This window comes from Sinocyclocheilus anshuiensis, unplaced genomic scaffold, assembly GCF_001515605.1.
Source record: "Sinocyclocheilus anshuiensis isolate Anshui unplaced genomic scaffold, SAMN03320099.WGS_v1.1 scaffold708, whole genome shotgun sequence".
Classification (NCBI taxonomy): Eukaryota; Metazoa; Chordata; class Actinopteri; order Cypriniformes; family Cyprinidae; genus Sinocyclocheilus; species Sinocyclocheilus anshuiensis.
In genome coordinates, this window is record NW_015555881.1 from 2,594,966 (window position 1) to 2,609,472 (window position 14,507).

Here is a 14,507-nt window from a genome sequence, read left to right on the forward strand (position 1 = left end):
TGTGTGTGTGTGTGTGTGTGTGTGTGTGTGTGTGTGTGTGTGTGTGTGTGTATTTATGTACCAGCTGATTGGAGCCTCCAGGTCTACGGGTTTCTTCATCTCTAAGGTCAGAGCTGGAGCGCACTGTTCCTCCTTATAACCCGGAGTCACCTTAACACGAGCACTGCCCCTAAAACACACACACACACACACACACACGGGGAAGAACAACATAATCGGTTTAGTCTGAGAGTTCATAACGCTCCATTACACACACCATTATAAACACTCATAATCATTCCCAACTCATTCTTATTGGCAGATGATTACAGGAAACCTGCAAACAACACGAGCACATCGACACAGAGAGACAGACAGAATGTGTGTCAGACACGTCCTGACATGACAAACACCGACCTGAACACAGCTCTCAGCAGCTCTGACTCTGTGTGTGTGTGTGTGTGTGTGTGGTGTGGTTTGGAATTTCAGAGTCTAATCAAGGTCAGTGTGTGTGTGTGTGTGTGTGTGTGTCACCAAACCGCTGTGGGCTACAGGTGTGTGTGAGCAAATGCGTGTGTGTGTGTGTGCGTGTGGGGGGGTGTTTTGTAATTTCAGAGTCTAAGTGTGTGTGTGTGTGTGTGTGTGTGTGTGTGTGTGTGTGTGTGTGGGGACATGTCTTTGCAGGAAAGTCGACAAATACATGTTCTGCTTAGAGAAACGTCACATGAGCTCATGGTTCTAGAGAAGGAGAACATTTTCCAGAGTCGGATTCCGTCGTTCAAACAGCATCAAACCTCACGATGCATCATGATTTTGTTTTTGATATTTTTGTTTTGGCAGCCATGTGGAGTTCTAGAAAAAAATAAATGCATAAAAACAAAACATGGCGGTCACTCTTCTTCTCCAGAGCATCCGTCTACTGTACACTCTCTACACTCAAGAGGAACATCAACAGGAGAAAGAACAATGACAACATGACTGAGGAACAGGAAGAGGAAGTGATGCTGGGGCGGGTGGATCTGCTGAAGCTAAAAGAGGAAAGGTCAAGGGTCACTCACTTGGGATAGATGGGCTCGTACAGGTACTTCTCATCCGAGCCTCCGATGATGTCGAACAGCAGGACGTAACCGTTCGCAGCCTGGAAAGAGATAGAGAGAGAGAGAGAGAGAGAGATAATTGATGAAGGTGATCAGGTGTCAGCGGTGTAGAGTAACACACACTGTTTAATTGATGCAGGATACACACACACACATTCACACAAGAACTGCACGCTTTCTCCTCTCAGACTGATGAAGTAGTGCTCTTGAATTCTGATCTACTGCTCTAGAGCAGCGCTTCTCAACCAGACAGCAAGGAAATGGAATGCTAAATGTCAATAATCAAACAAGTGAATAGTTTGTTAGGACAGCACAATAAACAGATAACGGAGGTGAAACACACTGACGTCAAAGGTTGTGTATCCAATTAAACTCTACAGTATTCGGCACAAATTAATCTACTCAAATTAAACGGATGAAACATGAACAGGTGGTGTGATGCTCATCAACCAAACTACACAAGTTAAAACACGAGCCAGGTTCAACAGGGCTGAAGGGTAAAGCACACGCGCTCTGTGTTTCAGTGCTGAAGCGGCTCTCACTCAGACTGCTGTTTGACACAGTATGTCAAGAATTGTACTCAGAGTAGGGCTGCAACTAACGATTATTTTTGTTAATCGATTAGTTGGTCGATTATGTTTTTCCGATTAATCGGATTAAAAACAAACAATTTTCTTTTTTTCTTTTATTGACAAAAACTAGAGGTCGACCGATGTATCGGTTTTGCCGATTAATCGGCACCGATAGTTGATTGCTGGAACTATCGGTTATCGACAAAACTCCATGCCGATAGTTTTCCGGGTTGCGTCCATTGCTGGAGCGGCTGAGAAGGGTCTGCTGTCATTACACAGTGCGAGAGCGGCCTGTAGTGGTTGAATCACTGACAGCACGTGCTATTTGTTTAGACACGTGATACTGCATGCTGAACAGAGCGGGAAACTTCAGACGCGGATTTAAATGCAGCCGACAGAAAATCCTGCCGCGCCACAGAGCGCCATTCACATAGTTTTCCTTTAAATTACATTATATTGGTCCCGAATCGTTGTTAATGTACATAATGAATTGTGTATTTATTTTATAATCGATAATAATCAATTTTATCGATTAGTTGTTGCAGCCCTAAGAGCAATGCCAAAAATGACAAAACGGTCAAAACACTTCAGAGGAACAGATTGGAAAAGCCATCACCATGACGACTGCATGCAAAAATAGAAGGAAAAACTGCGAAACACTCATTATGAACACTGACATCTGAAAGAACGACAGAAATAAAGATGACGCCTACAGATTCAGATGGAAATCAAGAACATTTACAATGCACCATTCAATACAAGACTAATGATGAACAAACTATCACAGCAAGGAGGCATTAAATTGTTGAAAAGTAAAGACATTTATAATGTTACAAAAGATTTGTTTCCAATAAATGCTGTTCTTTTGAGCTTTCTATTCACCAAAGAATCCGGTAAAATAAAATGTATCGTGGTTTCCACAAAAATATTGGGCAGCCCAACTGTTTTCAACATTGATAATAATCAGAAATGCTTCTTGAGCAGCAAATCAGCATATTAGAATGATTTCTGAAGGATCACGTGACACTGAAGACTGGAGTAATGATGCTGAAAATACAGCTGCGCATCACAGAAATAAATTACATTTTAACAGAGATTCACATAGAAAACATTTGTTTTACATTGGAATAATATTTCACAATTTTTACTGTATTTGTGATCAAATGAATGCAGTCTCGGTGAGCAGCAGAGACTATATAGCAAATATGTACTTGTATATGTACTAATATGACTTGTTTTCTTGAGACAACTTAAGAAAAGCTGGTCTCTTTATGTTCTCTTTATGTACACGTGGCTAAGAGGACTCAAAATACTTCAGACACACGTGGAAAGACTGAGGGGTTCAAAACAAGTGGAAAAGGCTGAGAGCGAGAGCTTCTGGCAGGACAGATGACGGAAAAACTGGAAGGAGACGCAGTGAAGAATGTGGAAGCAGAGAGAGCGAGAGAGAGAGAGAGATGAACTTCCTCTAGAGTTCAGTGCCCAGAACAGATTATTTTCCACAGCTGGAGCGAGACGCAGCCAAAACTCCCAGAATCCCCTCAAACACTCTTCAGACGGGCCGCAGCGCTTTCTTCAGACGCGTCGCTCTTCCTCCTGATTGCCGCTTTACTCTGTTCAGAACAGACGGGCAGCAGTGAAAAAGAGGAAGTGATGCGTTCCCTAACAGACCATCATATGCCAATTTGAGCTTCTGCTTCTGCGTTGTGTCGAGACGTCTGATGGATTTTAGTGAATCGCTTCGTTCAGATGGTTCGTTTCGTGGAATGACTGAAAGAAATGATTCACTGATGCAAAACAAGCATGCAGTGAAACACTCGGTCTAGGTTTTGAACAAACCGCTTCACTGAATTGGTTCTTTATAATGAATCTTCTTAATAATCGACTGAATCGTTCAGAAAACTCACTTCCTCAATGAATCGTTTCAAATGAGGTCTAAAATTATTTTTTTTGCATAATAAAGTAACAGTGTTATTACTCTTAACTAAAACTATTAAAACATTTTTGTTAATTGAAATAAAGCTGAAATAAAATAAAATATAAATAGCAGATGATTTTAATGAACTTAACCTAATGAAAAAAAACAATGAAAATGAGAAATGTTGCCTTTGCAACCAACTGAAATATGTTTAGGCTGAAGTACTAAAATTACTAACTGAAATAAGACAAATTTAATTAAAACAAAGTCAAATGAATTAAAACTATTTACAAATATGAAAAGCTTATTCAAAATATTAAAATTACACTAGTACATAAATAACACTACAATTGCTTTGCAAGCAGTGGACTGAATCATTATAATATCTTAATTCCTCAATGAATCATTTCAAATAAATCACAGAATCTTTTTGAAAACAATCTTAAAAATTGTAATAATAATAATAATAATTTTTTTTTTCAAATAATTAAGAGTTGTGTAGGAAACACGGAGTTATATTAATTACAACTCACAGTGTTATTAACTAAAACTAAGCATTTTAAAAACATCCGTTTAATTAAATGAAGCCAATATTAAACAAAAATTTGATGAATAGCTTAAACTAAAATGAAAATGTGAAATTTGGCCTTGGCAGCAGCTATAAGTTTAAGCTGAAGTACGGAAATTAATTAATGAATTGAAACTAAAACTGAAATAAAACTTTAAAAACTATTTAGAATAATAAAGTAAAAAAAAAAAAGCACTTAAAATGACTTTTTGAACCAGAACACTGATTCAGACTGCACTGCTTATGATTGTTACGTCACAGCATCAATCAGGCTTTATTATTTCACTCGCGTTTGATTATTGATTTCCCAGCGGGAGCGGTGCTCGTTCTTCGAACCCTGTCCACACAAAGACTTCCAGGAAACACTGATCAATGCGCTGTGTCGTCATGGCAACTGATGAGAATGAGTGACAGCTCCCATCAGACAAACAATGATGAGAGACATTACAGACTAGTTGTAAGGTTATTATTATTAACCAAAACTGAAATCATGATAAAAAAAATAAAAACTAAAAAAAACTTTTCAAAAATGTTAACAGAATTACAAAAAAAAACTCTTTTCACTTTTTTTTATTTTACTTTTTTATTTTATTTTTTTATTATTCGGCTAGTTGCCAAGGCAACATATCATTTTCATTTATTTTCATTTGAAACAGTAAAATAACTAAAACTAAAATAAATAAAAAATAAATAATTGAATTAAATTAAATTTTGAAAAATATATATATTTTTTTTAAATACTAAAATTAAAGTGAAAATACAATGTTAACAAAAATGATACTAATAACACTGGTTAATGCTTTAGGCCTGTGTTGACTAGTTGTGGATCACATGACTAGTAGCTCAGTAACCTGTAATAGCTCTTACAAATCACATGAATGCAAAAAAGGGAAACATTTAAAAGCTATTTTAATTTTACACATCCCATGTTGACTTTAACATTGACTTGCTGACAACTTTTTTTGGACATCCATTCAAGTAACAGCGAGTAGCTGCTGTTGAAGCTGAACAGAGAGATGATCAGACACACATCAGATCTGCATACGACTGAACCTGTGAACGGCTGCAAACTGCTCTGAGATCAGACTCAACTCTAAACACACCCAGCAGCAGCAGCAACCGAAGACACACATCTGATACGGGAGCAACTATCTTAAGAAACAAAATGCAACAACAGCCAAACGCAAAAAATATGTGGAATATATGCTAAAAAAATGTTATAAACAGCATGGATTAAAATAAAAAAAAAGTGTTTCAAATTTATCTTTTTTTTTTATTTAATTGATACAAATCGCAAAATATATTAGAAAATGTGCTTCAAGGATATTTTTTTTTCTTTTTTTTAAATATATTTTAAAATATAATTGTCCAAAATATATATATGAAATTATTTTATTTCAGAAATCGCTAGCAAATTTCACAAAGAATTACAAAGAAACAGCAGTAACACATTGAGTTAAACATGAAATTTTTAAGTCGAAAGGCTAAAATTGGAGTTTCTTTCTAAAACGTACTCCAATAACCTTATCTTTTCTAAAACTTCAATTTTTTTATAGTGCACGTAAATAAACTTATCGAAAAAATATAAATACATTTTAATGTCTATACTAGTGCTACATTTTTGCCAATATTTTGATGCAAATTTAAAAAAATATACTTACAAATATGTTTTTTTTGCTATATGGGTACGCTCTGTGTAAAGGTCCCCTAAGAAGTGAGCTGCCTATGTAGGGAGCAGATATTAAGACAGCTCACTAGGAGCCAAATGTGAGCCAGAAACTCTCACAAAGCCTCTCGGAATGTCACTCCTTCCTGTTACAGCTGGTTGCTCAGCGACGGAGGAATCGCAAGGAAGTCACTGTACAAACGGCAGCATTCCAGAACACAGCTGAAGAAAACCTTCACGCAACGCAAAACACGACGAGAGACGCCGGCCGATGCATCAGTTTACACGGAACATGATTTGAATTGTCATCAGAAGAGCAGAGAAACCGTTGCACACCTGTGCTTTACATATCACTTTACATCAAACACAAACAATATCAACAGGCCAATGTGTGGAGTACAGATTCTGAATACTCCAGACAAAACATAAATATCAGTTTTTAATTTCACTGTAAAAAAAAATTAAAAAAAAAACAAACACAATAAATAATGAATAATAAAAATATAAGTAATAAATAGCTAAAAATAAAATACAAAATTACATAAAAATAAAAATCTAGAATAAAACACAAAATCAATTATAAAACCTAAAATAAAAAAATTAATTTAGAATAAAAAAAAAATCTAAAATAAATCATGAATAAAATCTAAATTACAAAATAAATCTAAAAATAAAATCTAAAAAATAAATATAGAATAAAAATGTAATAAAATCTAAAATAAAATAAACCTAAAATTAAAATAAATCTAGAATAAAACTAAATTTAGAATAAACTTCTAAAATAAAAAATGAATCAAGTATAAAATAAAAAATAAAATAAAATTTAAAATACCCTATGGTAGAGGGGGGAAAACCCTTGCATCATTGTAAAAGGATTCAGATTCAGCATTTAGTGGAGGTAACCTTCTGCGAACAGACTTTAACACAGCAGTCTCCAGTGTTTCTACACAATGCTGCCATGTTTAACTGAGTCTCATTTGCGTGTCCTGAACCGCTTGTTTGCTGAAGGATGATTACAGGAGTGAACCGGACCAGCAGCGGATCTGATCCGTTACGTACACACACACAGGATAATGGATCGTTTCCAAGCGTCATATGAATTCTGATTATTGTCTTCAGTCACCTGTCATGGCAGGAGAAACGCATTGAAATAATTCACTCCAGCGTACAGCCCTCTAACATCGAGCAATTTTACACAGAGACGCACGCATCAGTCATGTTTCCTTTAGATAAGAGAAAAAAGTTGCTGTTTGTCAACTCAAAAGAGTCTGCACCAGATCCATACATCAATGCATGCGTGACAACCTTGAGAAGAGACGCGCTGTCATCAAAGCGCCATGACTTTCTTTCTTCAGTGGAACACAAAAGATTTTGTGAAGAAGGCTGGGAACCAAACAACACTGGACCCCAGTGACTTTCTTTGTATCAAAATAAATAAATAATAAAAAAAAAAAACCTTTCAATCAATTTTTTCAAAATTAAGAAGGCCATAAATATAGTAAATATAAATACTGTAATTTTACAGTTGTAATGTAATATAAAATAATCACTATAATAATAATAATTATTATTATTATTATATATTATATTATAATTATTATTGTTTATATTATTATTATTATTATTATATTTTCTTAAATGTTTTATTTTAGATTTAAATAAATGGCTGAACACAATATATGGGTGAATCTCTCACTAATGTTCAGTTACTCTATGCTAGATTCACATTAATAAAAACATTAGCATTCATTACTAAAAAAATCTGCATAAATCTTACACATACTGTAAATCCTTCACAATTTAAGTATTTTTAAATAAATAAACTACAATAAAAAATAAATGAAACCACAATTCGAAAAATCTTAAATGGGGGTTATGAAATAAAGGAGCATTTTATAAAATAAAGCAACAACCCTGAAGCTGTACATTACAGCGATTTTTTTATTTAAAAAAATGCACTGTCATGTTTAGATAATCATAACAAGTGTTTGTGGTTTTTAGGAAGGCACCAGGTTCAGCGATCTGCACATTTACATACAGACAGGAAGATAAAAGCGTCAAAACGCAGTGAAAAGGCTCAAGTCAGCCATTCTCAGGCTGTTGATGTGGTGAGAATGAACCAGCTCAGATTTGAGCAGCACACTAGCAGTAGATTTACATTCGTCATCAAGCCGCTGCATGATTCTGACTTCCTCTCTTAACACAGAGCTGCTGATGTGTTTCGGCCCTGTAACGAGGCCGTTTGCAAACAAACTCCAATCTGACAAATGAGTCAAAAACACAAATAAATACAGAAACACGGCATTACAAGTTTTACATTCCAGCTATTGCACTGTTTACTGTCAGACTCGTTTCACAATCAAATGCGTGTGTTTCAGTCCCAGAAATAACTGCTGTAAATAATCCAGACGGCAGAAACACAGGTTTGATTTAAGCGTGTCGTTAGGTCAGATTGTCATCACAGCGATGCCTCTTTCCCCTGCAGGAACCAAACAAGAGTCCTCAGATCTGACCGATGGGACGGAGCACATCATCAACCAAAACAACACTTATCTGATTCAACTGTCACTGAACAAAACTTCAGCTCAAAACAAGTCCAAAATCACTAACACAAACTGTCCAGCACAGATACAGAATAGACTCGACTAGAACTAGACAGCAGATACCACACCACTGACTTTCATTGTACAGACTAGACTAGACTAGACTAGACAGCAGATGAAGTCGCTGCAGGCAGAGTGAGAAAGCCATGGATTATTTTCAGCTCCATCTGCAGGACTGTGGGAATCTTCATACAGGTTTTATCACTTGCAGCCCACACAGCTCTGTTTCTGGGAAGTTTTGAAGTTCACTGAAGCTCCAGCCAATCACTGAACTCCTGGGAACGCCAATATTACCCATGATGCTCCATCGATTAGCTGCGTGCGGCGCGGAGCGACAGAAGCTCACAGGCTGTGTGGAGGCGTCTGGTGTGTCGGAGAACAGACTAAACATCCCAAAGCGAGCCGGTATCTGCCTTCGCTCTGTAAACGTCTGTACTCGTCGTTCTGCTCGGAGATTTTCACGAGACACCAGTCTCAGAGAGTGAATCATCAGAGTTACAGTCTCCCGTTCACCAGATCAGCTCAGGACATGATTTTATGAGCACATCAAAGAAAGCGCGTGTACTGTTTCACCTACAGCTTCACTCACCAAACACTGGCTAGAGTCTGAGAGTTAAACTCACACGCAAGGAGCTGTGCAGAAACCTGCTGTCCAGGTCATATTTCACCACCAAAAGAAAAAGAAAAACTAATTATATATCAACTAAAAAACAAAAAAACTAGAGATGCACCGATCGATCGGCCAGGGATCGGAATCGGACGATTTTTCTCATGATCGGCCCGGATCGTTTTGTTACCAGCGGCACAGGCAATAATATCAGCCGCGTATTCTCGCTCTCTTCTCTCCGACGACCCCTTCTCTCTCACACACGTCTCATTTGCTCCGGTTAAATAGTGCTTGTATTGCGCATTATAGTCATTCCCGCAGGTTTCACGCTTACACCAAAAGCACGCGCACCACCACTGATCTATATTAGTGGAGCGCACACAAGCCGCGCTCAGTCTCAAACAGCTTGTGAGCCACAAATACCAAAATGAGTGGCTAACTGCAGTAAAACATTCAAATGCATACAAAATTGTCAAAATGCCAGTTTTGGCGAGTATCCAGTTAAACAGTCAGTTTTGGAACGTTAAATAGTTGAGAAAGAGAATGCATGTTGTGTAACAGTATATTGGGTCCGTGGCGCAATATGCTGTCAATTATCGTTCTTAGAAAGAAAATCGGAATCGGCAAAAACCAGTACCGGCAGATCACACTAACGAAAAATCGGAAATCGGAATCAGCTAAGAAAATTGCAATCGGTGCATCTCTAAAAAAAAAACTATATATATATGAAGATGAAGATGATGATATAAAAAAAATCTTTAAAATGTGTGCGTAATGTGGCTTGATATGATTATATGTGATTTTTCTGCATTAAACTAAAAACAGTTTTGTATGAAAATGTGATTAAATGTCAAAAACCAGAAATTACTATTTCTTTATGCCGTTTCTTACTTTTATCTTTTAATATTGGGTGAAAAGTGATCTGGAACACATTCTTGACAGGATTCATAAAAAGGAATAACGGCTTCAGATTCATTTAGTAAACCCAGATATCCCATGATCCTCTGGGCTCTCATTTACAGTATAAACAGCAAAGAGAGACGGTGAGGGACTCTTTCTGGAATATTCACTACCCTGGATAACAAAATCAGTGTTAAACCCCTTAATTACAGGATTATGATTTCTTTTGAACTATAATTATAAACAGGACGTCTATTATTGTACAGTACACTACTAATGCATAATGAATATTTAAATGTCTAGTCTGCTGAGGCTGTATTGTGAGCGTGAGTTATATTCGTGGCATTTAGAAGCAGCAGATCCGTGTTAATGTCATCTTCATCAGTGCCTCATGTAAATGAACCTGCAGGTTGGAGAATCAAACACTGTCAGTCGACTAGTTAAACCTGCATGAAGCCAATAACCGGCTGTCATCTGTTATTTCCTGATGAGCCAGAACGACTGCTGTCAAGACTAAACACTGACTGTTGATTCAGACACAGAAGAGCGGCGCTGTGAGGTTTTGCTGTAATTCTGCACCGCTGTGACGTCCAGCAGTGGAAACACGGAGATCTGGTGTCTGAACACGCATGACGATTCTGACCACATCTGATGGACAGAACCAGACCCGTGTGAGCCGGACACACAACAACAAATACAGTCTCAGGACACATACTAAAAACTAAGCATCTTAAATATGGTGCTTATGGCGCAAGATGCTGAAAAATCTGAGAGACAATGGCCAAAAACATCTATTTTACATGTATGTGCATTAAAATATTTAAAAACAGTGCAAAGGAACTTAAGAAACGACCTCTTAAAGACCCAGTTATGTGTTGTTTTTGTTTTTTCATTTTTATGATACATACAAGGGGTGCAAAAACTAAAATAAAAATTAATTTAAAATAAAAATTTAAATAAATAAATGGGAGGAAATTAAAAAGGGAGGACATTAAAAACAGAAACAGAATTTAAAAATTAAATAATCCGTTTATTTACAAACTAACTAGAATAAATCAAAATAAATTACAATTAAAATGAATTAAATTACAACAAATTAAAATAAATATAAATAAATACATCGAAGTAACTTTTTTAATAAAAATAAAAACTGAAATAATCATTATTAAAAAAACAGACAAATTACAATACATTGAGATAAATTAAAATAAATTAAGATAAATAAAATACAAATGTAAATATAAATAAATATTTTTTTATAAAGGGGAGTTAAGTTTAAAACTAAACAATATAAAAATAACTGAAATAATTAGTTTATTTAAATGTATATTTTAATGCACAAAATAACAATAATAAAATAAATAAATAAACATAAAAATGTAAATGCACCAAGTACAAACTAATTTCTACGTAACAAACTGTTCAGATGGTGGAAAGGGTTAATCAGCCAAATCCAGAAAGGGCTTCCAGATTTTAGAGGACGCTGTGATGGATCAATAAAAGGAAATCTAATCACAGTACCGTACTGTAATGAACGTGACTGACAGACGTGAGCATGCAAAGAGTCAAACGTGGAGCCGTCTCTCCTCGTCTCCGTCTGTGTGTCTGCATTCATACAGCAGAATGACAGCAATTATCAGCCAAACAAAAGAGAAACGGCAGCGCTTGTTTTGTTCACTATATGCAGTGACGGACACATTAACATTTCAACAATCGTCTCGTCTGTGAAGGACACGTGTGATTAGAGTAATTATGCCTAACTTCTGGAACAGCCCTCACCCATAATGCCTTAAAATACCACTAATGTGGGCGACTCGCTAGGCCTGTTAAGCGCTGAGATTAATGCTATTCTGCCAGCATGGAGAACTTTCAGGGAACATTTGTGGTTTAAGAAACGTGGTTACAATCAATCGATCAAACTCCACACACAAGACTAGAGGCGTGTAAAACTACATATTTTGAAAGTCAGCTACATGACTTTTCTGAGGGACTAGTTGGAAAGACTGAAGGACTAAATCACTCAGAACACCCTAGCAACTGCATAGCAACCACCTAAAACACCTAGAACACCCTAGCAACTACCTAGCAACAGCCTAAGACACTCAGAACACCCTAGTAACTGCATAGTGTGGGATTACAAATTTAAGAATCTGTTTAAAATATGCTGATCCTATGTTCTGACATAGCATCACATGAAAAACTAAGGTGAAGTACATTGTATTTAGCATTTAAGGTAAATTACATCAGACAAATGATTATCTTAAGCAAAGTGTAGCAAGAGGCTCCTGTCTGTTCCTGTTCTCCTATTGTTAGTCAAATGAACCAGATTACTGAGACGATCACCTTTTGTTTGTAATGGCTCTTGGTGCCTCTGCCCCAGTCTCTGAGTAGTTATACTGATTGGATTAGGACTGTCAGCCTGATTGGATTAGCACCTATGCATTTGAATGACACTGTTATGCTGATGAGATCAAGGCTGGGAAAATGCCGGTGTCGGGCTGATTGCCTGTACTTCATTTGCATGCTATGGGTTAGATTGTCTCCACCTCTACTGAATGTATCCTGCCCCCTTAAAATGTATATAAACTACAATGTATTACTGCCTTAGTCAGACTTTTGATGACTGCAGCGCCACGCAGCGCGTTCTCAATAAAGAACTCTGCTGAAGATACCCAAGAGTCTCCTGGTCTCTGCTTCGACGAGGAAAAAGTTTCCTACAATAGCAATGGCCAAAAACACCCAGTACACCCTAGCAACTACATAGCAACAGCCTAAAACACACATAACACCCTAGCAACTGCATAGCAATAGCCTAAAAACATTTGCATCACCTTATCAACTGCATAGCAACAGTTTGGCATCATGGTGGCACCTGCTGGATGGCACAAGTTCTCGCTACATAACAGATGGGTCACCTCCTCATTAACCGCACTCACATGAGAGACAGAAATGTTTTACTCACCGCCACTGCGATCATGGAGTCATCGGGCTTCCATTCCACCTGCTGATAGAAGCCGAACTGTGCTGCCGCTTTCCCAGACTCGATATAACTGACGATCAACACGCTGGGCTACAGACAGAGAGAAAGAGACAAAATGAGACATTAATTTGAGTCAGTGTGGTTTAGTTACATACAGAGTCAATCATCATCACTAGTACTAGTGCTAGCACAAAGTGTGCTTAAGTGTTTGAGCTCAGACCTGAATGATTGCTCAGATCATGCGTGCTGTTTATAAAGTGATCAAATGCACCATTTTCACCTGCTGGACCAGAAAACAGCAGAACAAAATCCCAGACTTTGAAATAATACTTGCAACCCCTTAGTAACTGCTTGGCAACAGCCACTCAGAACACATTAGCAACAGCCTAAAACATCCAGAAGACCTTAGCAACTGCATAGTAACTACCTAAAACACTCAGAACATCCTTGCAACTACATAGCAACAGCCTAAAAACATTAATAACACCCTAGCAACTGCCTAAATCACTCAGAACACCCTAACTGCATAGCAACAGCCTAAAAACATTACAAACACCCTAACATTAAAAAAACATTTAAAAACATAAAAATCAGAACACCCTAGCAACTTCTTAAGGCAGCTGCCAGAGAACACCCTAGTAACTGCATATCAACTGACTAAAACACTCCAGCAACTTCACAGCAACCACCTAAAACACCCAGAACACCCTAGCAACTGCACAGCAACAGCCTAAACATCCTTGCAACACCTTGGCAACTGCATAGAAGCAGTTTGGAATCATGCTAAATTGTGAAATATTATTACAATTTAAAATAACTGTTTTCTATTCAAATATATATATATATATATATATATATAAATAAAAAAAAAAAGTATAAAAAATTGTCTTAAATGTGCTATAAGCCTAAACCTCTCAGAACTCCTTAGCAACCACTTAGCAACACCCTCACGTAAACAACACATTTTCAGTAAATATAAAAATCTAATTCATTGTTCAGTTTGAAACTGAATCTGTCTTATAAAGCACAGAAGTGAGAGTGTCCTGAAAAGCAGAAATGACAGAGAAGCAAACATTTAGAGGAACTAACTAAAAACTGCAGTAAACAAAATAAGTGCATGTCTAAACTAATTCAGGAATATGACTGCTACACGATTCACACAGCAACAGAACTAACTGCATTAAAGTCATTTTAGTTTAATGTTCACTGCTTATGTATGAAATAATCTGTCTTGCTAATGATTACACACAAAGTTGAGAATAACCCAAAATACTCATAAGACAAAATGTAATAAGACACTGAAATTACACCGAATAGTCCAATAGTGGAAAAATAAAAGCTTAATGTCTTTCAGCGTGTGTGTTTGGCTTTATTTTACAGAAACAGAAACGCACAACATTCTCCCAGTGAAATGAAGAGCAGCAGGGAAACACATCAGGAGAAACGAGAGACGGATTTGCAGATGAGAACAGCGCTCGGCCACAAAGAAAAACACCCAAAAATGGAAGCAAAGTGTTGGTTTCATTCTGCCAATGGGGAGCTGTAAAACTCAACACACACACACACACACACACACACACACACACACACACACACACACACGAAAAACACACACAA

General features: G+C 37.0%; 1 protein-coding gene across 1 annotated transcript in view; it reads right to left on the bottom strand.

The window, feature by feature from the left end:
* The window catches only part of ric1 (RIC1 homolog, RAB6A GEF complex partner 1), a 48,875-nt gene that overhangs the window by 20,017 nt on the left and 14,351 nt on the right, over positions 1-14,507 (bottom strand). Inside the window, exons 2-4 of the mRNA XM_016470126.1 lie at positions 12,873-12,980; positions 1,038-1,117; positions 62-169 (exon numbers count right to left, since the gene is read on the bottom strand). Coding sequence (XP_016325612.1) covers positions 62-169; positions 1,038-1,117; positions 12,873-12,980 — 296 coding nt within the window. The remainder of the gene's footprint in view (positions 1-61; positions 170-1,037; positions 1,118-12,872; positions 12,981-14,507) is intronic.